Source organism: Penicillium nucicola, assembly GCF_028828085.1.
Source record: "Penicillium nucicola strain IBT 29836 chromosome Unknown utg000006l, whole genome shotgun sequence".
NCBI lineage: Eukaryota > Fungi > Ascomycota > Eurotiomycetes > Eurotiales > Aspergillaceae > Penicillium > Penicillium nucicola.
In genome coordinates, this window is record NW_026643130.1 from 1260651 (window position 1) to 1287102 (window position 26452).

At 48.0% G+C, this 26452-nt stretch overlaps 10 protein-coding genes across 10 annotated transcripts; 4 read left to right on the forward strand and 6 right to left on the reverse strand.

The window, feature by feature from the left end:
* Positions 1 to 361: 361 nt before the first annotated feature.
* N7511_006483 (uncharacterized protein) lies at positions 362 to 1396 on the reverse strand (the record flags this gene model as incomplete). The annotated part of the gene is made up of 1 exon (XM_057128860.1): positions 362 to 1396. The coding sequence occupies one exon, from the start codon at positions 1394 to 1396 to the stop codon at positions 362 to 364; it is 1035 nt and encodes a 344-aa protein (XP_056983416.1).
* Positions 1397 to 4907: 3511 nt separating this feature from the next.
* Positions 4908 to 5774, forward strand: N7511_006484 (uncharacterized protein; the record flags this gene model as incomplete). Its single annotated transcript, XM_057128861.1, has 2 exons — positions 4908 to 5451; positions 5518 to 5774. The coding sequence occupies 2 exons, from the start codon at positions 4908 to 4910 to the stop codon at positions 5772 to 5774; spliced, it is 801 nt and encodes a 266-aa protein (XP_056983417.1).
* A 393-nt stretch (positions 5775 to 6167) lies between these two features.
* On the forward strand, positions 6168 to 6917 carry N7511_006485 (uncharacterized protein; the record flags this gene model as incomplete). The annotated part of the gene is made up of 3 exons (XM_057128862.1): positions 6168 to 6353; positions 6414 to 6485; positions 6546 to 6917. 3 exons carry the CDS (start codon positions 6168 to 6170, stop codon positions 6915 to 6917), a joined length of 630 nt encoding a protein of 209 aa, XP_056983418.1.
* Positions 6918 to 7497: 580 nt separating this feature from the next.
* Positions 7498 to 9342, reverse strand: fetC (putative ferrooxidoreductase Fet3; the record flags this gene model as incomplete). The annotated part of the gene is made up of 1 exon (XM_057128863.1): positions 7498 to 9342. The coding sequence occupies one exon, from the start codon at positions 9340 to 9342 to the stop codon at positions 7498 to 7500; it is 1845 nt and encodes a 614-aa protein (XP_056983419.1).
* An 826-nt stretch (positions 9343 to 10168) lies between these two features.
* Positions 10169 to 11495, reverse strand: N7511_006487 (FTR1 family protein; the record flags this gene model as incomplete). The annotated part of the gene is given in 4 exon segments (XM_057128864.1): positions 10169 to 10721; positions 10786 to 11231; positions 11251 to 11408; positions 11465 to 11495. 4 exon segments carry the CDS (start codon positions 11493 to 11495, stop codon positions 10169 to 10171), a joined length of 1188 nt encoding a protein of 395 aa, XP_056983420.1.
* An 831-nt stretch (positions 11496 to 12326) lies between these two features.
* Positions 12327 to 13841, reverse strand: N7511_006488 (MFS transporter; the record flags this gene model as incomplete). Its single annotated transcript, XM_057128865.1, has 1 exon — positions 12327 to 13841. The coding sequence occupies one exon, from the start codon at positions 13839 to 13841 to the stop codon at positions 12327 to 12329; it is 1515 nt and encodes a 504-aa protein (XP_056983421.1).
* A 600-nt stretch (positions 13842 to 14441) lies between these two features.
* Positions 14442 to 16536, reverse strand: N7511_006489 (uncharacterized protein; the record flags this gene model as incomplete). Its single annotated transcript, XM_057128866.1, has 6 exons — positions 14442 to 15193; positions 15248 to 15360; positions 15411 to 16021; positions 16071 to 16216; positions 16268 to 16348; positions 16410 to 16536. 6 exons carry the CDS (start codon positions 16534 to 16536, stop codon positions 14442 to 14444), a joined length of 1830 nt encoding a protein of 609 aa, XP_056983422.1.
* Positions 16537 to 19282: 2746 nt separating this feature from the next.
* N7511_006490 (GMC family oxidoreductase) lies at positions 19283 to 21172 on the forward strand (the record flags this gene model as incomplete). The annotated part of the gene is made up of 3 exons (XM_057128867.1): positions 19283 to 20229; positions 20290 to 20906; positions 20964 to 21172. The coding sequence occupies 3 exons, from the start codon at positions 19283 to 19285 to the stop codon at positions 21170 to 21172; spliced, it is 1773 nt and encodes a 590-aa protein (XP_056983423.1).
* Positions 21173 to 23061: 1889 nt separating this feature from the next.
* Positions 23062 to 23417, forward strand: N7511_006491 (uncharacterized protein; the record flags this gene model as incomplete). The annotated part of the gene is made up of 2 exons (XM_057128868.1): positions 23062 to 23176; positions 23239 to 23417. The coding sequence occupies 2 exons, from the start codon at positions 23062 to 23064 to the stop codon at positions 23415 to 23417; spliced, it is 294 nt and encodes a 97-aa protein (XP_056983424.1).
* Positions 23418 to 23889: 472 nt separating this feature from the next.
* Positions 23890 to 24914, reverse strand: N7511_006492 (class I SAM-dependent methyltransferase; the record flags this gene model as incomplete). Its single annotated transcript, XM_057128869.1, has 4 exons — positions 23890 to 24108; positions 24162 to 24601; positions 24670 to 24777; positions 24845 to 24914. The coding sequence occupies 4 exons, from the start codon at positions 24912 to 24914 to the stop codon at positions 23890 to 23892; spliced, it is 837 nt and encodes a 278-aa protein (XP_056983425.1).
* Positions 24915 to 26452: the final 1538 nt, after the last annotated feature.

Here is a 26452-nt window from a genome sequence, read left to right on the forward strand (position 1 = left end):
CAATGCCAACGCCAAGCTCTCCTGGTTGAGTCATGAGCCGATGCAAGAGACAGACAGGAGAATGATATCCCAAAATGAAACGCAAGTCCCTGAAAAGTGTGATCAAAGGACAGTTGGGAAGATAAGTAACGACAGGTAGCCAAAAAAAAAAGAGTAAAAGAATGGTGGGATGTATGCGCGAACCCAGAGTCGCAAAATCGATTGCAGTCAAATATGCAGGAAGAAAAGGCTCTCCAAAAGGCCATTCCGAGACAGAAAATCAATGGTATCCCAAGAATCGAAAGTGTCAACTGGCAATGTTATGATGGAAGGATTTCAAGACACGCTAAATCGCTAATATGAGGTGTGATGTGTGGTGGTCCTACACTCTGATCCCGGATGATCTGAATGCGGAGAGGTCGATTGACTCGGCCGATAGGGAGGAATTATCGTCGACTTCGATGGCGCCTGCGGTGGTCGTTGCGGGCTTGCTAGATGCAATTGCGGCCACTCTGGCCAGTCGCGCTGCGGAAGCAGTCGGGGGTGGTTTAAGGGGCGCATCATTATCCACGGTCCCATCAGCTTGTTGTGCTTCATGTTCTTCCTGCTGTTTCTTTTCGGCCATAATTCGGTCCACCTCGTTGATTGTCGCCTCAAGTAGCATTTTGAACTTTTCCTCCACCCCATCGAGCTCCGTGCCGCAGTCGCCCGACCGAAGAACTTGGGAAGCTGCCGTCTCGCAAAGTGCGTGAGCAAGTTCCAGTTGCTTGTCGGCATAGTCAAAGGGAGATTCTTTCCGAAGGACACTAGTTCCACAAATACCGACAACCCCCGATGCAGTTCGAGTGCTTCGGACGCACGAAAGTGGCGACGAAGCCTGCGATGTTGTGCTGGCCATGTTCAAGTTCATGCCTCGGTTCAGGATGCCGGCGCGGATACCAGTGCGCGGTGTCATAGCCATCTTCGCTCTTCGCATGTTGTTCCTTGCCACTCCAATATCCCGAACAATAGCCTCGAGTGTTTTCTGTGTGTGACCGTCGTATTCGATAATGACATTGTGCTTTGTGCTCACAAATGCGTATTCTTCATTTGAAGCGACCGACGGGGCCTCATCGGAGGATCGTTTGCGGCCTGAGCGTTGGCTTGGACTGGGGGCGTTGTTGGGTGTCACTGCTGTGGAAGGTTCTGAGCTGGGCTCTTTGCGTTGGGCGATCGGAACGAGATTATCGGTGTGGATTGAGCAAACGGAGCTGTTCTTACGTCGGCGGGACTTGACGCTCGCATGACGCCTGTAGGCTTCAACATATTCATCGTGTCTGGTGTGGGTGTGTGCTGCAAGCTCTGATACGCGGTTGATCCATGCGGGGAGGTTGTCTTTCATGTGGGTGAAGGCCCCGAGAGCATCCATTGATGCCATCGCTCTGGATCTGAAATCTGCGAGAATCACAGCTCCGAAGTTGAGTATTGAGATGTTAGGATCGAGATATTAGAAGTAAATGGGTTCGCAAATGGTTCGTTTCGTCATAAATCGTGAGGTTGACCAAAATCGCAATTCGTGGAGGTAAAAAGGCCGGAGGTAAAATGCCGAGTTGAGCGCTGTGTCAGGACGCTGGAAGAAAAGCGGGTGAAGGTGATCTTTAACCCCTCAGTGTAGAAGAGGTAACTGGGATCAGCGTGTTGAAAATGCAAGTAACGGTGAAAGAGAGTCTGGGGAGGGGAAGGGGAGGAAGGAAGGAAACATCCAGAAAATGATTCGAGCGGGTACTGGTAAGGTATTCGTACCGCACCCGACCCACCTGTACTGACCAATACAACACTAGGCTTATTTAGGACGGACGAATAGTCGGAAAGTTGCACATCATAGGGCCAGCTGCATCTTTTACATATACACTATGCAGATGGTTTGAAACGAAGTGATTTACAGATTTGCATGATTTTCAGGAGCGGTGAATGCCTGCAGGTGTCAGACTGTTTAGTCTGTGTGTGTTGAGTTGCCCTAAGCAAGACGAAAGAGGTCTGTTCTGGCTGCTTCTCTACACCATTGGATAGTTCTACAATTTAGGCCCCAGCACGTTGTTGTGATGATCTCAAATAGACTGTCAAGAAAAAAGACTGCCTTTCGAGACATTCATTTCTTAGGAACATGAAGCCCAAGTCTCCTGGCAACCATGACCAAGACAAATAAAGTGGAGCATTTCAGATATCAAAATTGAAGCCATGACGAAGCAAAGTTGAAGCAAACTCGAAACAAAAGTGTGATATTTTCGATCCGGGGCTACCCAAGCGAAGGAAAGAGAAATCACTCACATTTGGCGCCTTTCCTAAGTGAGGTATGACACGTAACGGCTGTCGGGGACCTGGACTCGGAGGTCGGGGACTACGGGGATCATGGGGACCACTTGGAAAATGTGACAGGGGATTACAGAGGGACCTGAGCTATGGATTAGGAGCCGGACGATCCCTCCCGCGGAAGACCGGGAGAGCCCGGGGTGGTCCCACCATATCGATGAGCGCTCGTGGTTGGCTGATCGGACAGCATCGAAAAGGCATGGTCGGTATTAGTGGTATTGTAAACTACCCTTGTAGGGTGTTGTGCCCGTACAGTAGCTGGTATTGGATACAAGCTAACCATATGGTCACCGGATCTACTGGTAATTATTGTCATTATTGTTGTGTTTATAGCTGTCCTATCCACCTAATATTCTCCATCACTCGGGGGTGGGAGATGGTCCGTCAGACTGAAATGGAGATTACGTGATAATAAGTTTCAACGCAGTGTGATTGAGAGAGCATATGGAGTTTTTGGAATGTTCATGCGGAATAAAGCTGCAGCACAAAGACAATAAATTCAGGTATCAGACTGATATCATGTGACCACCTTAAATAAACGATTGGTGAGCTAAGACGCTCGGAGTGGACAGTGATCGCCGCCGGGTGGAATGTTTCTAATCGATCTGACCAAAGGGGCATTTTAGACTTCTACTATGATGTTATTTTGTATAAAGGGGGGGCGGGGTTATAGATTAAGTTAAAGTAATATTGTGATATCTTAATATGATTTGAACAGTACTCTACAAGTATGTAAACGACCGTCTCTTTAAAGTCAAATTAATTAAAATGCATATGAAAAACCAAGCAACAGTTATTAGGCAATGCGGAATCGACAAAGAACCTTATTGTCGATATCTTGGAGTCCACTGACTCCATAGCTCATTCCCACGCATAAAAAATTCCAGTCCTTGAATGTACATTTCCATCTCTGCTCTCAATTTATTGACGCCATCACTCCGCAGCTCATCCCCGGCCTCCTTGATAACAAGTTCATATTCTCGACAACAGCTGTACATCAATCGCTTGCAGGCTGCAAAAGACAACCCTGTTTCGTTGGCAAGGACATAGATGGCAGATAGTGGCTGAGAACCATCCGTCGGATTTTCTTGGTACACTTTCCATTCTCTCTCCCAGCTATATATATCATTCATAACACCCATATGACGGAACGCAATACTTTCTAGGGCAGAAAGTCTTTCCAGTTCAGTGTGACTGAGGCGTAAATTGGCGCCAAACCTAATAAGAGCTGTGTAGAATCTGTTCACTTTTAGCCCTGGGAACTGATATGAGCTTTTCGGGTCCCACCGAGGGAATACGTACGGCTTCCCTGCATCTATCTCTCGAAACTTGAGATACGACCCGAGAGTGTGAATCGAGCTACGTTCCTGTGATGTCTGAGCCTGCACGAGCTGACAAAACCCTTGGGCAGCATCGCTTGCCAAATCATCATCGATATCGCGCATCTTCTGAAAGGTATCATAGAGCATCCACTCCAAGCATAGATCCCTATCTGGACTCGTAGTTCCCAATGAAATCTGCATTAAACGATCCCGGTAAGAAAGCATTTGCGTGAAGCTCATCTTCTCAAGTTGATCTAACTGCCAAGTCAATAGATGTCCATATTTCGGTTGTTAGAACCTACCGTCAATGAGCAAAGTCAAATAGAACAGCTTGCATGATGTTTCAATCCGGTCATCAAGAGTCAACGGGAAAAAGTGACTGAAGGCCCGAGAGAACCCAATGGCCAAAAACCCCCTTTTCTCCCTCTCGCTGTTGAAGTTCCAATTGTCACCGAAATAAGGCTCAACTTGTCCTTGAATCTTTTCCCATCCTAGTGCATGTATCCTTGATTTCAATTGGGTGGCTGGAATCTCGCAGGGAATGTTTGATATGGTTGAGTGCTTTCTTGATCGTCTGTTTGCCGAGTACACAGCGAGTGAAAGAAATCGGTGATTCATGTTCAGACCAGACATCTCAACCTTGATTCCACTTGACACTCGCTTCCATACATGATTTCCTTGGGATAGACGCATCGTGCCTTTTCATGACCGTATGTCCAAGTTTGGGTTAGAGTCGCGATTTCCCACCAACCAAACACCGACACGTGACCTGACATTTTCCAGTATACAGGACAATAACGAACCCTTATGGAAATCTAGAGTCCTTGTTCTTGAAGATGCGGATATTTAAAATGAATGAGATTATACCAGGGGTAGCATTTATTTTGGAAGACCACCTAAATGGCCTGAACGAATATATCAGTGAGCGAATATGGCATAGCCAGCCCACGCACGGACCACTAGATCTGATGTCACCAAACGACCTATTTTGCTCTTTTTGATGCTTAAAATGCTCCATTCACTTATATCCTGGGTTCCAAAAGATTAGATATCGTTTCGAATACCTGATCATCGATTCTAATTCTGTAAAGAGGCACCATCTCTGCAACGATTTATGGTGCAAGCATCCGTCTCTTCCGGTTACAAACCCTCTCTCAGAGCAGCCCTGCAGCGACTTCGTGCAATCAAGACAGGTGGTACAGGATCTGCCGGACGTACTTCCAGTCCTAACCCCCCTTTTCAATTGGAGCCTCAGCCATGAGCAAATCGACAACGAGCTCTCAGCGTGCGCCATGGCGTGATGTACTTGACTCACATCTCCAACAAACGCCAGGATATGAGTTCACAGTTGCAACGATCGGCTATGATGCACGGAACCGCTCAGTTCCTCGTCTACGCACATGTGGCTGCCGTGGTTTTTTCCCGGAACTTGAGCTTCACCCCAAAGGCCAGGAAGCGATGGACGAGCAGGTTGAAGGCGGTGGCAATCCGCCGGTGTTTGAAAGTGACATGCTTTGCTTTACCACTGATGCTCGAATGGAAAAGCTTCCTCAGCTGGAGTCATCTGGAAATGCTATTGAGGCCGTCTTTTGGTTAAAGGATCTCATGATTCAATGGCGTATCAAGGGGACTGCATATGCAATTGGAGACCCCCAAACCAAGGTATCAGAGAACGAGAAGAAATCTAGAGAAGAGATTCAGAGGGGCTTGCGGATGAAAGACGATGGTCGTGAAATTGCAAATTGGACGTGGGACAAAGCTGTCACCAAGTACTTTGCAAATCATTCACCAATTGCAAGAGGTATGCTTGATCTTTCACTATGATTGATTTCTTCTATCCCAATCTGATACTGATTGAGAAATGTAGGCTCTTTTCGAAACCCTCAGCCTGGGTTGCCTAGGTCCCAAAAGCCTGACAATCCTGATCTGAAACTTGGCCAGAAAGTCACAGATCTTCACGACCATGTCGCCCGCAACAACTTCAGGGTTGTGGTTATATGCCCAGAGGAGGTCGAATGCTTGGATTTGACAAACCAAGAGGACGGAAAGAGATGGAAATGGGCATTGGAAGGTGCGAGTGACTCGCCTGATGCTCAATGGAGCAAGATCGAGGTTTGGCCATAATGATTCGTGCAGCTCATGTCAGGGAGATGAGAAACACACTCGAATTTTGTATATCCGCAAAACATCCCGGGACACCGCTATACAGATTATATTAAATTCTAGTACTTGAGCTAGATGAGGATGATTGCCTTGGTCTCTCTGGTCTCTGATCACACTGTTGACAATTCTTCAAGATTTGAACGCATCGTCCTTGTACTGCCGCGATCATATCCCTCAACCCCTTCTACATCGTACTGTCGCGACAATACGGCGACAAGACGGCCGTATTAGTTGTCTCAATCCACAACATTCCACCCCATATTTCCGTAGTCAATCATCCCAAAGCAACCCTGTCCACTCGTTATTCCTTCCCACCCAATCGTCTTTCCACCAACAAACCTCATCTTAGTCAAAATGGCTCGTGCATGCGTTGACTGTAGAGCAAAGAAGCGCCGCTGCACTCACCGCACGGTTGATGCTTCAACCAGCCCCCAGACAACCACCATTGACGCTGCCCAGCCCACTGAGGCCGCCGTTATCCCCACCTCTCTCGCTGCCACCCGGGGCCGTCGCCAGACCAAGGCCAAAGCCGAGGATAAAGTAAGTATACCGTCCCTCGAAGTACAAGCCTGGAGTGAGCCCAGCTAATCCATATTCAAGAAAACCGCCGACACCGACAGCGAGGGCATTGCTTCCATGGCCGCCAAGACCAAGGCCAAAGCCGAGGCTAAAGTAAGTATACAGTCCCTCAAAACAGAAGCCCGGAGCGAGCCCAGCTAATCCATATTTAAGAAAGCTGCCGTCACCGACAGCGAAGGCATTGCTTCAATTCCCGCCAAGGCCGAGCCTCATGCCTCTCCTCTTCGCGAGACACCCCAACCTGCCCTAGACAACCTAAATGCTGCTTGCTATCTTTCAATGCACTTCACGTTTTCTGAGGAGCTCCAGAAAGCACTTGCGGTGTTCAAGACCGCCTTCCAAAAGAGCACCGAGGCCCAGCTGGCAAGCATGGCCGAGATCCAAAACAGCTTGCAGAATAGCCCTGATTCCGAGTCAGCCACCTTGCAAGAGTGCCTTGAGGCTCATCAGTCTACTATGGCTGCTGCTGCGGTTGTTCAAAGCAAGGTAGACATGTGGCGTGAAAGCTGGGCCAATGGCAAATGAGGCTACCTAGCTTATCACCATGTGTTTCGCCCGGGAGACCTGATGTCTCTACCTGTAATGTTGTGATTGGGTGTCTCCTGTTAAATTGGTTGCCCGTCGGAACATATCCTTGAACTCTGATTTTCTGATTTTCTCTTTTTGTTTCCTTTCTTTTGTTGCGTTTGACCAGGGCAAAGGTCATCACGTGGTTTGAGGACCACTAGTTCGTTGAAGAGCAACAAATGAACATATCATTTTTCTCGCTGTTGTTCCCTCTTGATAACACGGTAGTGACGGTTGTCTGACAAGTAACTAAGGGAAATGTTCATTGACTTGCTACCAGTTGTGTTCGCCTTATTTTGACATACCGTTGTTACCTGTTTGTCAGTTCCCTACTTCCCAATGAGCCATGAAGAAACAAGTGGAGGCGTAGATTAATCGTATTAAAGAACATGTCAAGTATTGTTACTCTCTAAGATATCTGATCTAACCAACGCAATTAAGATAACGGATAAAAACATGATGCAATACAGTCATAAAGAAGGGATATTTGTGTTCAAAACGTATATAACAGAAAGAATAACGAGCTAATTCACATCGTTCAAGATGACCCTGAGCTAACCACCGCATCCTGGGCCTCATTTTTCTTCTTGCTCTGCTGAATACCCGACATTCCATAAATAGAAATGCAAGCCATGCCCAAGAACGCCGAAATACAAGAGAACACCATGGCAACAATACCCTTAGCAGTGAACCCAGCAGGCAACCAAGGAACCTGCTTATTTTGGCCCGTCAGATCGAGGTAGTCCTCAGTGTTACCAGCAGCGTTTCCTTCATATTGCACACCAGCCGCATCACAGGCCTTATACTGATCCGCGGGGATGGTCATGCGCTCCTGCAACTGCTCAGGCGCTTCAATCAGCGTCACTGCCAGGCCCTGCGACAAGTGCCAGTCGATGTGACAGTGGAAGAACCAGACACCTGGGTTGTCGGCCACGAAGCGGATGACGAAGTAGCCCTGCGGAGGAAGAACGAGCACGTCGCGTCTTGCGGGGTATTCGGGGAAGGCAGTGTGGTTGGATGGGTCGTAGGTGACTGCGTCACCGTCGGCATAGTCGTAGAAGTGCTCTCCGTATGAAGGGAAGCGCTCGATCACTTGGAACGAGTGTCCGTGAAGGTGGAATGGATGGGAGCCGGTGTCGCCGTTGTTGAGGACGATGTCTACGACTTGGTTGTGGCCCAGAATTATGGGATGTGTGTATTCTCCGTAGACTTCGGGGTTTGTGGAGAGGTTTCCGGAGGAGAGGACGGAGTAGAGGGTTGGGACTTTGGGCCTTGTGTAGGAAATGTTGTTGAAGAAGGCGTAGCCGGCTCCATCGCCAAGGTTGTCCATGATGACGGTCAGGTCAATGGTCATGTCGGCGTCTGGTAGCAGAGGCTCCTTGTCGTAGGGAACCAGGGTGAAGTCGTCGAAGGGATTGAGGTCTGAGGCGACGTCCACGGTCATGACAGCTTGGGGATGGGCCGCCTTGGAATTGTATTCAAGCCAGTTTGTCTGGTTTAGCTTGAGCTCTGGTGTGATAGTGTCCAAGAGGACAGAGTCGGCAACTGTCACAATTGGGTAGTTCTTATCCGTCGAGTTCTTCGTGGTCAAAAGGATGGAGTATCGCTGCGCAACTGCGATATAGAGCATATCGGCCTCGGTGGGCTCAGTATACACTCCGTCAATCTCAACGATGCGGAAGGTATGGTCTTCGATGTAGAAATATTGCGCAACGAAGGCTCCAATATTGATCAACCGGAACAGGTATGTTTTGCCAGGTTCGACGGAAATGCTACTGTTCAAAGTATCGTTGAAGAGGAAAGCCTGAGGAATTGGCTCGGCACCAGTGGGATTGGCCAGATTGATGAATGACGGCATGATATCCTCGACAAGGTCATGATACCAGTCACTGACCGTGACCGTGAACTCTTCATCATACATGTCATGGAAGTATGAGCTGTTATCGTGCACGATCAAGGCTTGACGGTATCCATCCGGATAACAGGCATCGGTGTGGCAATGATACCAGTAAGTTCCATTTTGGTTGACAGTGAAATTGTAGGTGTATGAAGCTCCAGGCGGAATAGGACATTGAGTCACCATTGATGGCCCGTCCATGTTGTTTGTTCCATTTTGGAACATTCCATGCCAATGGATGGAGGTTGACTTATCACCAAGGCCATTATAGGTGTTGACAATCAGCTGATCACCCTTGTCCACTTCAATGATGGGCAGCGGCCACTGTCCGTTGATGCCGACTACCTTCCTCTCAGAAAGGCCATCAGGGTTGGCGTTTACCCATGTAACATTAAAGTCAAGCGTAACCGTTTTGGCTTGGCAAGAATGAACAAAGAAGTAGAGGAATGCCAGTCGCAAGAGCAGACACGGCGTCAGACTCCTCATTTTGAAAGAATTCGCCGTTGGGGATGAATGACGGGTGCGAAGAGAGCAAAATGAAGGAAGAAAAGAACCAAGCGTGTGGTTGGATATGGCGCTTGGACTACAAAAGATTGATAAGTTTGCAAAAAAATGGGACGGAGACTGTGGTAAGGTTTCGTATTCTGGTTTGCACACCGTGATACGATTATCCATCTGACCATGTTACCGGGGCGGGGCCGAACAGACAAAGTTGCCAGAACCCTTCGCACGAGGTTGTTATCTCAGTCCTCCTGGAGTGATTACTGAACTAAGTGGGCCCATGGGTAGACCCATGTTGGTGTTACATGGCGCACGGAAGAATGCAGCTGCCTGTAGCGGGCTAGATCTGCACAGCAATCAGTAGGGAAATATCAATCCGGTAAGGGATATTTGTATCCCCCCCAGTCTTCCCTCATTTGCCTTTGGCGATGCAGGATTGGGATCAACCACTTCTACAGGAAGATTTAGCCGAATGGTGATCGGGCAACAGGAAAGGGTAATCAGATTGGGAAAAGATAATCTGATCCCATGTGAGGCATTGATTGGCCAACTTAATGTGGCTTTGGACTAGCCATGGGTGGGTACGAAGAACCCACGGGTCCGAACGGGGCTAAGCTTCGCTAAGACAAGACTAAGTAAAACCCGTAGGGGTCTGTCACTACCGCCGGTATTTTCCCGAGTCTGCGTGTAAAATACAGAAATTTGCAAAGTAGGCTTGTTTTATTCACATTCTTTATCTGATCACAGCTATGCCGCCCCAACGTCTATTTTCGAGGCAATCGCTCTCCCCCACCAGCCACCATGAAGGCAATCATGCATCAGCAGGCCTGACAACCGTAGAGACTCCAGCCCCAGAGCCCTTCCTGTCCGTAATAGTGTGCTCCAGAGCACCACTCGCCTCAGCAGGGGCGGGCGCCTCTACAGGTCGGCGAAGAATAAATGCCCTGGACCTGGCCTTGTAACCTGCGACTGTGCTCATCGCGGGGTCCAAAATCGGAATAGGACCCCGGCACTCACGGTAGAACATCAAGCCGTAGCCGACCATGACACAGACCCAGTACAGATTGTACGAGATCACCGAGCCATAGGTTGCGGAGTTGGTCCATCCGAGCAAGGCGTTGAAGATACCCCAGCCTCCACCACCACCAAGTTCCGGGTTGCAGCAGTTCACGTGCCACACACTTTGCCGGATATCGTATGATCCGGCGCCAGATCCAGTCTCAGACGCGTCGCCTCCAATAAGCTTGTTCCAGGTGTTGTTCTCAAAGTACCAAACACCACGTGAGAATAGACCACCGGCCACAAGATAGAGGAAGCAGGTAGAGATGATCAAGAAAATCTGCATCGAAGTCTCACGACCACCCCTTGGTATATGTTAGCGTTGAAGCTCGAATTTTGAATGAGCTGGGTAGGACAGGGCGCGCTTACTTGTAGATCAGATATCCAACCGCAATTCCGGCCAAAAGACCGCAAAACACGGCCAAAGGGAACGAACTAGCAGGCAGTCCTAATCCAACACCACCGACATAGACGACAGCTTCCAGGCCCTCACGCAACACAGTAATGAAGGGCAAGATGAACATGGCGTACTTCTCGAGCCATCTCTTGATACGGCCCTTGCGCGACTCATTGGGGTTGTTCTCATGCGCCAAAGCCTTTGCAAGCTTGAGACGCCACTTGTCCTGGAGTTTAGAGACTCGGAGGAGAGCAGCGCCCATGATGGTGATGATTAGAGAAGCGATAATACCTAGAACGCCTTCCCAGATGTCTTCAGTGCTGGAGAAAGTGTCGGTGCCGAGACCGTAGAAAGCACCAATCATGCCACAACCAACTGCCAGACAAATGAACAGTCCTAGACCACATCCTAACCAGACCTATTGAACGATTAATGACCAACTTCACTGTTGAACCAAGGGGTGTCGATACTTGTTTGACCAGCCTTTTATACGTGGCCTTATCTTCTTCAGCGCCCAGGGACTGCTTCAGAAATGCGAGCAAGACAGAGACAACCACTGTTGTCTCGAGGCATTCTCGGAAACAGATGAAGAACACTAATGTCGCGTCAGCTTGAGTACATGATTTCCATGCAAGGCACGCGGTGGCTTACCCGTCACGGCAAAGACAGGGTTATTGCCCATATTGACGACGAGTTGGATATACGCCCAGTGAGAAAGATGAGCTCAATCGCAAAGGAGAGAAAAAGTAAGGTTGAAATCCAAGTAGTAAGTTGGGGGAGCAAGGGTCTGTGCGAGCTCGTATTGAAAATTACTAGCGTCATGCAGATTCACCGGGCTATCTGATCAAAACCTTATGACGAAAAGGTTAACGGGTCTCTGCCCGACACGGCAACCTGCCGTGTGCTTTCCCTTTTTTTCTCCTTCCATTCTTTTTCTAGTGGATAGACGGAGAATCGCGGCTGAACGGGAATGGACGGACTTGGTCAGCGAATGGAATCTCGATCCCGCGGTTGAGAGTGTGCTCCATTACCGAAAAGTGTCTGGGCCGGTGCAGGGAAAACAAGCATGTGTTGCGCTTGTAGCGCCACCAAAAAATTTCCTTCCCCGCTGGGTCTGTTGGGATTAAACATCACCACTGATAGGGCTGCGTCCCTACACGTGGGAGGGGACTGATGCTGCTAGCCCTGAATTTTCTGGAGAACATTGTCTTGTTCTCGTTCATATCGTAACATATCTCGGAGTGAAGACAATTCGGCTGACCGGGCTCTGGTTCTGATTATCTGATTGATCTAATCGGGCTGAACCCGTGACTCGGTGTTTGTAAACTAACAAACTTAATTAGAAAGCGTGGCTTGATTGGTCGTTAGGAAAGACATTTCGAGGGTCGATGAGTCTTTGACAGAAAAGTGAGACAATCTGATTGTTGGATGAAGACCCAGCGGTATCCGTATCTACTGCATTTACTGAATAGGAACCGGGCGGGATCGGTGACATTTGTTCATGACGATTCACCTATTTCCCACTTTCCACACTTTCAACCTCCTTGGATCGACTTTCAACTCGATACCCTTTGAAAGTGTAGATTGCACTAAGTGCCATTCCCAGTCCCCCAAGCCCAATAGCCACGTACAAGGCACCCCTATAACCTTTCAGAACATCGCCGGGAGTGTTGCCTCCATTGTTCACATGAACTTCGACCGTGCCAGCGAATCCCAAGCTCAGCGAAATACTATAATTGACCACTGTGGTCACAAGAGAAGCAGCGATACCTTGGTGCTTCCGTTCCACCGCATTGGAAAGCATCAAGGTAGCCGCAGGGAATGACATATCCATGCCCCAAGGAATCACCAACAGGCAAACAAAGGTCAGCGCCCAGTATGTCTGGTGCACTGGTGCAATTGCCACCAGAAGATTGCCCAAGGTAAAAGCGGTCATCGACAACATCATGATTATCCCCGGGCGCAGATGACCCATGAGGTATCCAGTCACGACACAAGCCAGGATACCCATCGGTGCCACTGGCACGAATTCAGCGGATGCCAAGAGAGGAGTAGTTTGGCGGAGGTTCTCTTGAAATTGCCAGAAATAGTAGATCCAGACACCAAAAGATCCCCAACCACAGGCAACACACCCAAGAACAAAGGAGACATCGCGACTAAGAGCGTGAAAGGGAATCAGAGGGTGTTCGGCAACACAAAATTCAACATAGAAGAAGGCCAGTATCAGGACGATTCCAATGATGAGCAGCACGTAAACGTAGGGCTCAATCCATCCGACAATGGGGGCTTGGTTCCATGCTATGTTCACCAGCACGAGTCCACCGATTCCGCAAGCTCCACCAAGTACATCCAGAGCTTTGAGAAGACCGGCGAGGGAAGATTCAAAAGAGGCGTCATGATGTACAGAGGGAATTACAACAAAGGACAGAGCGGCACAAACTATGCAGACCAAGGTTTGCGACCAGTATATCCATGGCCACCATGCCAATTGCCCAAAGATTGCACCAAATACAGTCCCCAAAAGTGCACTGTTTGGAGCAGTGGCACCGAAAATGGCAAATATCATGTTCTTTTTCTTTCCTGGGGCATATGTTGCTCCGAGCAGAGCCAGGCCATTGGGCAACAACAGTGCACCACCAATGCCTTGAAGGACACGAGCGAAAATGAAAAGAATGTGATTAGAGTAGACACTGACTCCTGCCACCAGAGACCAGAGTGCAAGCCAGCAGAATCCAATAATGAACATTCGGCGATAACCAAATAGATCACCACATCGACCGGACACCAGGATAAATGTGCCAACAGTTAGGGAGTACCCAGCCAAGAACCAGCTTGCAACTCCGGGCTCCGTTATTCCAAAGCTATCAGACACGATATTTAGCGGCGAAAGGACGATTCCGATGTTGGTTTGTGTCATGAATTGTCCCATGCAAACCAACGTGATGAACAGGATTTCTTGGACAGGCGAAAATGTCGAAGCCAGTGACTTTGCCGATGGGACTGGCTCCAAGTCCAACTTTTCTGTCATGCTAGAGTGCAGCGACATCTTCTACTGCCCCATATACCGAAAAGAAAAGAGATGGATGAGAAGACGCGGACTAGAAGATTGGGTAAACTTCATTCACCCATCAACCGTCCTTCAGAGTGATGTAAGCCAAACTAATGAATCTTTAATACAGAAAGGCTTGAGAAAATCCGCATTATTTTGCAGACGACTGTCTTTTCAACAGTCGAAAAAAAGGAGTTTGATGACCCACTATCAGTTGAGCCGGGTTTCAAGGCCGGCATCGAAATGCCCTGCATTAGCCGAAATTTAGCACAGGCCGTGACTCCATACGACAATCAATACAGTTCATCTCTTGCATCATATTAATATGCCATGCATTGAAGTTGTGGTTGCTGTGGCCTTTGTTGCTCGATGGACGTGTTGCAAAATTTTTATCCGCCATCGAATCCTATGCCGATAAGGGGGATAGGAAGAAAGTAAAAAGGAGGCATAGAATCGTTTTGTGTACATATTATGTAGGTCATGCATCTATTTCTGATATTGATTATTGTTCATACTTGTATCTCTCGTTCATATCTAAAACAGTTCCTGTCACATTGAAATTCGCCACCCAACGAAAATCTATGCTTGCCGACCCAGAACGCTAAGCAGGACGTCTCGCAGTTTGGAAGCACACTGGGCCTCATCGTCTAATACATCATAACATCTCCAAGCCACAACGCGATCCGGTCGCACCAGAACACACCCAGTTTCATCAACACCCCGAACACGCGCCCAGTCAAAGTAAACATCTTCATAGTCTTGACGGAAACCAATGGAATAGGCCTTGATATTCATGCCAAGGCTAGCCCCAACTTCAGAAGCTGCACTTTTCCAAGCCTCTCCTCCAATGCCCGTAAGAATGGTGAAATATCCGTGCCCAGCCAGATCAATGCTCGAGACACGTTGCACGGGAATGGCATCATTGAGCCAGACGTGAGGAAGACGACATCCTGGATATGTACTTCGGGTGAGAACGAGATCAGGATCTTGAGCCGCCACCTCTGGGCTGTAGAATGACTCTTTCTCGTCTGCGGAGTATGCCGCAGTGCTCTGATAATACTGGCCCATCTCTGTGCCAAGGGCATGGTACTCGTGCTCTGTCTCTTCGATTGCTGCCTGAAGCCTACTACGGCGAGCGCGACCCTTTTCAGTTGCAAGCGTCAGCTCGTGGAGAGCTTCTGTTCGCAGCGCTGGAGTTGGAAGTGCTACTCCCAGTGCTTCCCAGACTGGACCATGGTGACGGAACGACTGATTTGCGCGGGTGACAACGCCCCTGCCAACTGGCTGGCGCTCGAATGAATATGTTTCAAGTAGAGAAGGTGATGCGTGTCCTGGAGAGGCGAATTAGTTGTTGGTGGTCGACGCTGAGAGCGAGTTCTGCTAACCTTGTAGAACATGTGCAACTTTCCAAGCCAAGTTGTACGCATCTTGAATGCAGGTATTAGAGCCTAGTCCATTGGAAGGTGGGTGTCGATGAACTGCATCTCCAAGACAGAACCTGTGACATTATTAGCGTAACTTATAGCAAATGGTAGGAATTGGCCTTACACTCTGTCTCTAGAGAACTTTTCTGCAACAACATCGTTAATGCGCCACTTGGAAACACCGATGATCTCGGTGGGAATAGAATCATCCCCAATGAATTCCTTCATCCGGGTTTCCCACTCCTTGTTGGATGGATTGCAGTCCATCTCCTTTCCGCGCTCCGGGAGAACAATAAACAACCACTCATCCCAAGGCTTCACCATTCGGGCAATACAAGCCCAACCAAACAAAGGATGCTCCTTGTCTGGCTGTAAAAGCCAATGCAGATTTCCAGTGCGGTATCGCATATAGCTAGATAGGTCTGCCTTCAAGTGCACGTTAAATGCAAGTCCTTGATCTGGCCGCACATCCAAAGGAAGCTCTGCTTGTCGGAAGACCTCACTTCTGGCGCCGTCTGCCCCGAACAGATACTTGGAGCGGACTTGGTATAGAGCCCCAGTAATGCAATCTTTGAGTGTGGATGTGACACCCTCTTCGTCCTGTGTGAAGCTCACAAATTGTGTATCGAATCGACAGGTGAAACCGTTGAGCGTTGCGTTTCGAACAAGTATAGGCTCGAGAATGGTTTGTGGGAGGTCGACCGGATCACAGGGACTTGCGGTTTCGTAGTCTCCCTGCGAGAAAAATTAATACTTGAATCAATTCAGTGAAAGTAAAACGCACCTTTCGCTTTGGGTCATGTCCCCATGAATGAATGCGTGCATATTCCTCGCCAGCCATACTGTAAGCCCATCGAGTGTGCATCATATTCATGCCGTTCGTCGCAAGACGTTCGCATTCCTTGTCGAGGCCAATATCACGGAGACATTCTAAGTCACTCTGTATTAGCTATATCACAACGGAGAACCGAGTAATCTTACCCATTGCTGCCATGTTTGTGATATGAGCCCGTGGAGTATCCGCGGTTGTAGGGCACGCACTGATCATTATTCCACGAATTCCTATAGATGGACATGTGAGCATTGAAATTGAAATTGATAGTTCACATAATGTCAAACATACCATAGTAGGCTAGAAAGCATGCTAAAGATGCTCCCGCTGGCCCAGTGCCGATGATAAGAGTATCGATGGAAGTAATAGGCGTCGCCTTCTGGCCACTATTGCCCTTGGGCAAATGAAATCTAGTCATTTTGAACACACAACAGGCTCAATTTTGCGAAGGATAAAACATTTACTTGAAGACCTGGCATCTCTAGGGAATCCCGTGTTTCAACAACTTAAAGCCTCGCGGCCGACGATCGGATGATCTTTTTAATGAAAGGCCCGTGTGGTCTTTTATCTGTCGCAAGGCGATCAACACGTTTCAAAATTACTAGAACTCTGTTTGAGATACATACAGAAGGCATGTTAGCCCCCTGTCATTCACAAATGGCGTAAAAGCCCCGAGCCTAAGCTCAACTTTGGCCTTAAGTTGATCAAGCCATAAGCTAACGTGTCGGCTATCCTAAAATAGTAATGATGAACCACAGCCGGGATTAAGATCTTCAGTAGCGGCTAAGCTTAGATCGCTCATCTTATCAGATGCAAAATACCGGGGTTTGAACTCGGCAAAAAATGAAGAAAAATGATTTACCTTCCCCTCCGCTTAATAACCGTTCTTGATCCTCGCTCGCCCCCTACGATCTGCGTACACCACACTCTAAATGCCGAGTACTAGCTTAGGATCTCCACACAATGATGTAGTTCTCGGCATGTTGGTCCATTTTTCAGAATTCGGTCATAGGGCTTTGCTGCCAGATCCGTGTGTACATAGTCATATCAAGTGATGGGTTTATTAAAATGCTTGTTTCCGTGTTGCACTTAAGCTCCCAACACTGTTTTACAACTGATTGCATTTGAAGACAATGTCTGATTCCAAAATTGGCCTTATCATCGCACAACGTTCCAGTGCAGAACAGGTCTGCTGCACCATGACATTGAAGCACAGCTTTTATCCTTTACTGACTGCCTGTAGGCCCCAAAGACCACTGCCTCGCCTCCATCTCTTCCAGCAGAGGATTCAAATATCGGTAGCACCTTCATGCATCAACTATGTGTGAAAGACTTCACGTTCCCGTGTTTGAAATTGCCACACCTCTACCTTTCGGGGCTATATCAATCAAAAAACATCGAAATTCCAGGTCACCAGCATGATGGAAGATGATCGAGGATTCGGATGCAGAACTGCCATGTGGCCAATACGATTCATGAGAAGAAACATACTGTACATATTGAACTTAGCATATCCTTTTGATCGAGAGTTTCAACACTCACTTCAGAAACAAGCATATGCTAAGCAATGACTTGGTGGGACCCCCGCAGCCTCCATCCACCCTCTAGGGACGGCAAATCGATCTCCCCTAACACCGTAAGGGGATTTTCCCTCCCCTGATTCTGCCTTCACCCCCAGACCGTCAATCTGTATCATCCCATATATTTAATTTAGATATCACTCTAAGTTCGCCTCCAAAATCTTCCTACTGTTGAACGATATACGTAGCTTCCCTGAAATGATAGATTTAGAACTTGACCTTCAAAACACGATTGATGGACTTAAAGGATACTCACCACAATGAACAAGTTTGCCTACCGGAACATCATTTTCTCACGCCCTTACGCTCTGCCGCTGGTTGCCGTGTGCTCAGGCCTCCTACCAAGCTTTTGATAGACATGCTTGAAAGTGACTGCTGTACATGAAGACCCAGGTATCTTCAGAATGAGATCAGACCGCGCATCCGTGGAACTGAACATGACACCACTCGGGAGTGGAATCTACTACTCAAAGATCCCGTTTCTGACGGGCCAACAAACCCTGATCTCCACACCACGGGATCTTATCAGATCTTGCCTAAATGGACTTCGCTATGGAACTTTCAGAACATGAATTTGTCCACGGGGTCGGTTGCCACTTATGTAAACCAAAAAAAAGGAAACATCCACTCCCCAACGGTTTCTTGGCATTGCACAGCCTAGTGTCAGAGAATTCCGTTGTGGGGCGGAATCTTCGGACCAAGTGACTACTGGAAGGTTTCAGTAGAATTGCAAAAGGGGGAGGGAATTGTTTCTCTGAAGAAAAACGCTAGAAAATTGGAAAACCGGAGAAGATCAGTGGAGCGATAGCTGGACAGGAACTACGCGCACTAAGGTGCAGTCCAAATGGGTTGGTTCGGCCATCCGGGCTACTGTACTGTACAAGGAACTACAGTACATGTAACCCTGAATTAATCTGGACAGAGTCCCTAATCCAGAAACCGGTGAAGTGTGGTCCTCGGGATGCCCCTGCATATTTTAGGCATGCCGAGTGTCAAAAGATTCGGCATCTTTCCTATCCCGAACAAGATCGGCATGAGATCATTAATTTGCCCGATGACTGGCAGGGGAACTATGATTCTGCAGCTTGCCAAGAACCATATCTACCCTGACTAAATCTTACAAAGACGCAGTGTTATACCAAGCGCTTAGTTTGAAGGTGCGAGTCCGACGGTCTTGATCCACCCCACGGAGTCCGTAAGAGGGCCGGATCTTCAATTGGGTCTATTCAGCTCTGGCATCTTCTATCCGATGTCGGTAACAGCGGGATCATTACGGTTTCTTTCTCCCTATTCATGCTTTGCGCCAGAGTGGATTAGATACTCCCTTAAAATATAGCCAATAGATTTGCCTACTCTGTTCTCTCTTGCAATGGATATTACCTTTTTGGGAATAGTCAAGTCTCACAGTTGGTCTAGTCAGTCCCTGACATGGTATGTAGAGTGCGATGCTTGGAAATCATTACTTCTGTCGTCAAGTGCCCGGATTGATGTACGAACGGGTATAAATTGATCTATGCAGCGTCGCAGCTTGAGCTTGTGAATTCAACCATACTTTGCATTTTACAATAGCAAGCGCTTGCAGTCATGCGCAATTTCATCAGCCTTGCACTGCTTCCTTTAGCAGCTGCAGTTCCTCATGCTGCTCGCAGCTCAGAGACACAGTATGACTACATCGTGGTCGGCGGTGGAACTAGTGGTCTGGTCGTGGCGAACCGTCTCTCCGAGCAAGACAACATCAACGTCCTTGTTATCGAGGCTGGAGGCTCGGTATACAACAACGAGAATGTGACGGACACTCTCGGATACGGCAAAGCATTCGGAACGGACATCGACTGGGCCTACGAAACAACAAAGCAGGAGTACGGCGGCGGCATCTCTCAAACGCTGCGCGCAGGAAAAGCACTCGGAGGAACATCTACCATCAACGGTATGGTCTATCTGCGTGCACAGACAGCACAGATCAATGCCTGGGAGACTGTTGGCAACAAGGGCTGGAACTGGAAGAGCCTGTTCCCCTACTACCTCAAGGGCGAGCAATTCCAATCCCCAGAAAAGTACTCTTTCTTGGATGGATCTGGTGTGGCCTACGACCCAGCTTACCATGGCTTCACTGGCCCTTTGAAGGTCGGCTGGTCTTCGACTCAGTTGAATGATGGTACTGCCCAGGAAGTCAACAAGACCTACCAGAACTTCGATGTGCCTGTCCCCTACAACAAGGACCCCAATGGTGGAAATATGGTGGGATACAGCCTGTACCCCAAGACTGTTGACTCTGAGCTCAACATTCGTGAGGATGCTGCTCGCGCCTACTATTACCCTTACCAGAACAGAACCAACCTCCATGTTTGGCTGAGAACCCATGCCAACAAGATTACTTGGAAGGATGGCAAAGATGCTGTCGCAGATGGCGTTGAGGTCACTCTCTCCAACGGTACAACCACCGTGGTGAAGGCTACTCGTGAGGTTATCCTTGCTGCTGGTGCATTGAAGTCTCCTGTTCTGCTCGAGCTTTCCGGAATTGGAAACCCCGAGTAAGTATCACCCATATTTAACTATATCCACTACACAAGACTAACACAACTATCTGATAGAATCCTGGCCAAGTACGATATCGACACCAAGATCAACCTGCCCACCGTTGGCGAGAACCTCCAGGACCAGATGAACAACGGACTCCAGTACGACTCCAAGGCCAGCTACAGCAAGAGCGCCGACTATGTCGCCTACCCATCAGCCTCCCAACTGTTCCCTAATGCTACCGCCGTCGGTGCCCAGCTTCTTCGCAAGCTCCCCGCCTATGCAGCAAAGGTCGCCAGCGCCAACGGCAATATCACAAAGGCCAGTGATATCCAGCGCTTCTTCAAGATCCAATGGGATCTAATTTTCAAGGCTGGCATTCCTGTTGCAGAGATCCTCCTTGAGCCCTCTGGAAACACATACGACACCGAGTACTGGGGATCTGTTCCTTTCTCTCGTGGAAATGTTCACCTCGCTTCTGCCGACCCCACCGTCGCAGCCACTATTGACCCGAAGTACTTTATGCTAGACTTCGATTTCCAGGCTCAAGTTCAGGCAGCGCGCTTCATCCGCGAGCTATTCAAGACCGAGCCGTTCGCTGACATGTCCGGTGCTGAGACTAGCCCTGGCAATTCTGTCGTTGCTGCTGATGCTGATGATCAGGCATGGTCTGATTTCATCAAGCAGAACTGTATGTTTCATCTCATGATTTCCCTTATCTGGAGTGCTATTTCTAATATGTTCTTAGACCGATCGAACTTCCACCCCATTAGCACTGCCGCTATGATGCCCAAGGAAGTCGGCGGTGTTGTTGACACTTCGCTCAAGGTCTACGGAACCTCAAATGTCCGTGTTGTTGATGCTTCTGTTATTCCATTCCAGGTTTGTGGCCACTTGCAGAGCACGATCTATGCCGTTGCCGAGCGTGCCGCCGATATCATTAAGGGCAAGATCTAAGATGTTGCCATGTTCGGAGCAAACATGCAGTACTTTGTTTGACCCAAACTCGGTGCTGTCCATTGTACATATAAATATTGTTAGATTGTCACAGGGTTTGGTTGCGAGGGATTATTCTTAAAGAAATTCTGACTACAACTGCGACTTTATATATTTTACCCTACTTGCACACTAAGCTTGTCATCTTATCTCGTCGAATAGCAAAGAACATCTCCGCCACCTTTGCTAGGCTTACCATTGCGTTAAATTCCGTGACGTAAATTCTGTACTTTGGATCGATAGTATCATACCTCGGTTAAACTTGTTTTCGAGACGAGCTCAGGGTTGACAAACAGAGCCGAATTTAAAAAAAAAGGACAATAGAGCCGAAGTTTCCCCAATTATTCTGGCACTTAACAGAAACAAGACCGAGAAATTCCAAGATCAGATATAATTTACCAACCAATGACGGTACATTTTCTTCTTAAAGCTTAGTTTCGGAACGCTGGACTTAGTGAGGCTATGCAATTGAAAACATTCATTCTTCTTTTCCCGTAGTAGCGAAACTGAATATCAACAGGTGACGCAAATCTTTAGCCCGCTTATTTTGCTGATATGACAAGTGAGTTCAAAAGGGAAATGAATTAGCCACTAAAGCAAGTTTGAAGCTCACTTCTCCGGTGATACATCTTGTACCGGCGACAAAAATGTACGATTTGACCTCAGACAATGCGGGCATGTCGGGCGGACGTACGGGCGAAAAGAGACCCCGATGTTACATCGCGGGGAACATGTGGAAGAAAAACATGCAGTGGAGACAGCGTGGTGCGTATTTCATTGCATAGGAGGCATCACTCTGATATCTTGTACATATGGACCTTGGAATCCTGAAGGATGAGCTAAACCCAGAATGAACAAATTTGACAGAGCCGATAAACCCTGTTGAGGGCCTTTTACCAATTCGGGCCTAACGGGGCTATGAGTAATTAATATCGGTGAGATATACAGTACCTATTGGAGCGTCTACTCTGTTTGGTCAATTCAAAAACCGATCAAACTAAGGCTGCGGCTTAGAAACCCCGCTAACCAAATGAAGTAACAGAGTTGCCAGGAATCAGCCCCTAATCCCGAAAGGGCTCGGGATCTACAATGCTGTTGTACGGGCTCCTGCATGTTCGTCCAGGGATCCCATGCTGTAGCCTGGACTTTGCCTCAGTGGAACTGTGTGGTTGGGTTAATATCATCGTTGTACTCTTGTCTAGCAATTGAAATGATTAAGAAAAAAAAAATCTGAATCATTGGATTTAACCAAATCAAAATACCCGCGTTATTCAACCAAATGAACTTCTATGAACTCCCTCCCTGCTTAGAATACGAAGCCCAAACTCAACTTTGAGTCTGTAAGCACGCTGGACGCCGTAAAACCAGAGGGGTCCATTCGATGGCTGAAATGTGAATGCAGGGACACGCTAGTTGCGGGGAAGCTTGGGGGCCGATTCATTAGCTGCATGAAATGGTCCAATTACCAAGAACTGATTCGCAGTCGCATCACGCGCCGGAAGTGGAATAGTTCCAGCCGCAATGCAGTGCCCCAAAGGACCAATCTTGGCGAGTCTTGGATACTCTCTGCCCAGGTACCCGCAGTTGCGGTGACTATGCGGATGCCTCAACGTCCAGCGACCTTGTTGGCCTTTCCTACGACAGGTCGTGGACTGGCGGGCTTGCATGATGCGCTATTTAATGAAAAGACTCAGCTGAATAAGTAGGTCCACTTTGTACAAGAAATTGGCTATAAAGAGTGGCTTCCCATCAGCTCTCAGAATCATCTTTCAATCATCTCAATCATCTCAATCACTTCCCAATTTCAAACACAAACCTTTCTCTACCAAGAAACTCTTCTTACCGCCAAAATGGTCAACCTCAGCATCCTCTCCATTGCCTCCGTGGCTGTCTTTGCCTCTCTCGGTGCGGCCAAGAACTGTCAGACCCAGTTCAACTATTGTTCCTCGGCTCTTCTTAGCAGAGGTCAGTGAAGCAAATTGCATAATCTGAGCTACAAGAAGACAAATTACTAACTCAGTACAAAGGCAACTACGACACCCAGATCCGGAATGCGGTTGCAGAGGCCCAGGGTGCATTCCCCGGCGTGACCAGGGACAACGCCTTGTTCGACTGCCTCGGTGGCTCGAACGGAGAGATCAAGGTTATCGAGAAGTGCGGATATCAGTGCAAGAACGGAGGTGACGGTCACACCGACAGCTGCTAAAGCAGTTCCGGTCAGCGCAGCTTGACTGAAGCTTCTTGGGCTTGCTCTTGCATGTACTTGTGGATTGCTTCTGTTGCTTTCATAAATAAGGAGGGCATGTCTCGGTAAAAGACAAAGCGCTCGACACTGGGTAGTTCTATTTTGTCTGAAGCCTCGATAAGATCAAATTGATACAGTCCTCATATAAAACTTGGAGCTTCTCGTAAGCTAGAATGCCTAGGAATTATGCTTAGACACCTGCCCCCTACTGAAATTATTACGAAATGATAGATATCTCAGAGGGTACGATATATTGCCTAGTACATTGTATAAGTGAAGCTCGTTGAATCTCGGTGGTTCTCGTTGCTGTCCTCTTTATACTGGAAAGACATAGTAGGAGCCGGACTGCCATGATCTGCGAACTTGCCTTCTCATCGAAAATAAATCCGTGAGACTATTCTGCCTCTTCTCCAAATCAGCTCTATCTGAGGGTTTAAACCTTCTTCTTGACGAGCACACCCTGAATTCTCGGCATCAAACTGAATGGTTCCTTCAGTTCTTCGATCTCATATGGAGTTTCCCACTCTCCACCATTCAGAATGTCTGTCAACACATTACGTGTCAGATTACACCCAACAAATGTACTCCAGGCAGGATTGCAACACGCTAAATTTGTTCTCCATGTTAGCCGGTCTTCATCGCACGTTAATGGCTCCCCGCAAACCCGGAAAGTACATGTAGAGCATGCGAAACTTGGACAGAAACACACATACCTTGAGCTACAGTCGTCAAACGATCCCTACTCCATCCATGTTCCCAAAAAATAAATTTGCCTCCGGGCTTCAACAATTTCCACACCTCCTTCATCACGTTCTTTGGATCCTGCACGGCACATAGAACCTGAATGCACAACACGGCATCCAAGCTCCCCTCCGTGATCCCCTCTTTTCTTAGAATATCGCTGTCTTCAATGCCACAGACTATGAGCTTATACCTATCCCGCAGGTTATGTTTGTCCAACTTGGCATCTATGACATCCTTGAAATGCGGATTAGGTTCGATGCCGTAGATTTGGTCGACAAGGGAGGGATCAAAACGATGGATTTGATTGCCTGGCCCAGGCCCCAATTCGAGAACCACGCCGCTAGCGGCTTTCACGAGCGACGGAACAGCGGTTGTGTCTTCGTAAGCGATGAAACCATCAGCTGTGCATTGTGGTTAGTCCTCTCTGTGCAAGTTGATTAAGTGTAAATCATGGAGAGAGCTGTATTACAGGTTACGCTGAATAATTTTGCTGAAGCGGCATCTCGGATTCGTTGTGGGTGGGCAAGAGTTGCGAGTCCATTTTGACGGATCGCGTTTATCAGAGCTTCCCAGTGCACTGTGGGAGAGCAACTTTTAGTTGTGGGGTTCGGGGTTTGGTAGCGGGGATGACATTGACAACGTACGGCAGATAGAGAACCATATCATGCCCCAAAGGCGGAGAATAGAGGAAATGCGGCCAGGTGTAGGTGGCATGGTTATTTTTCCTGGAATTGATATAAACAATGATAGGCTTTTGGAAGGAAGTCTGGAGAAAGGGAAGAAGGAGAATTGGAACTTGATTCGAAAAGAGACAAAACTGGATATAGGCAGAAGAAGACGTGTCGGAGAGTTCCTGAGGACGGGCCGCGTTTAAGTATCAACACTAGGCTCTCACAAAACCATCCGTGTCCTGTACGGCTTAAGGCTGTGGCGTATGGAGGAAGTATAAGTGGGGCACGTCGAAGAAATCGAGGCCACAGAAGCTCAGAATCTGAATCGTCTGCCAATGGGCATTTATGGCGTAATCGGTGCCTGTCAGCTTAATCAGCCAAACACCCGACATTGGAAATAGTGGTGATATATTGACCGGTAATTCCCGCTCACATCTAGCATTCACCCTCGACCGCTTATCCACTTGTCCACCTCTGCTGAAACATCCGATGGCCCTGTATTCGCTGCTGGCACTGATCCCTGCAAGCATCATGACAACAGTCCTCACTCCCACCATGGACGCCGCAGTCACCATTCCAGTTGTTGTCCGATCTCTAGAGAGGGTTGAGGTATTGTGACTAAGTGAGATGAATGATCTTTATTTTTGTCAAAGACAAGCGAGTAAGAGAAATTTTCAAGATGAACACAAGATCAACGATTGGAAAAGGGAGAAAGGGAAGAAAGAGGATAGTTCAGGTGTTCTTGGATCACGGGTTGCTCACACCGAACCTGGAATGCCTGATCGGTTTCTCTTTGAAGGAACAGGAGAGAAGAAAAAAGTGATAATCTGAGTATATTAGCGAAAGGACTGAGGTGAGGAAAAAGAGGGGAACTGAGTGCTTGCATTCAAATACACTACCCCGAGGTATCTGTTTTCATGAAAGGGTATGTAGAGGCGCACCCCTTGAATAGATTGGAATACAAGTTGCAGCCTTCAGATCTATTTGTGATAATGTTGGTATATAAAGATCTCATGAATCTTCATTTCCAAGAGAAGTTGACTTTGGGGCTTTGTTTCCTGGCCTCAGAATCATATCTTTGAGAAATTTCCCGTCTGTTGATTCACTTTCCTTCGATCCCCGCTCGTCAAGGTGTTGCTTTTTGCAAAAGCCGAAAACAACAGAACTTACCCTAAATCATCAAAGTGAATTAAGGTTTCCCGCTTGATACGGGTATACTTAACACAAGGATTAGAGCTCACCTACCCCACAGCCCGCTCCGTTGCCAAGGCATTCAATAGCCGGAGCGGGGGACTATCAAGATAATTACCGAACAGGTTGACAGAGAGCATATATGCCGACAATGATGTATTCATACAGTAATGCATGGCTCTGACCCCGGCCTTGGCATCTTGGCACATCTCAATAGCCCTGAATCTACGTTGCCAGCCAATGTACCCCATGTTTACCCCATGTTTACCCCATATCTTACCACATGTACGAACGCCCTACCAATGTGCCAAGCTCATCATTCACCGGTGTACAATAAATCAGTTGCCGATGTCTCGTCTCGCGAAGTATATAAATGCTTCGAATGCAGCT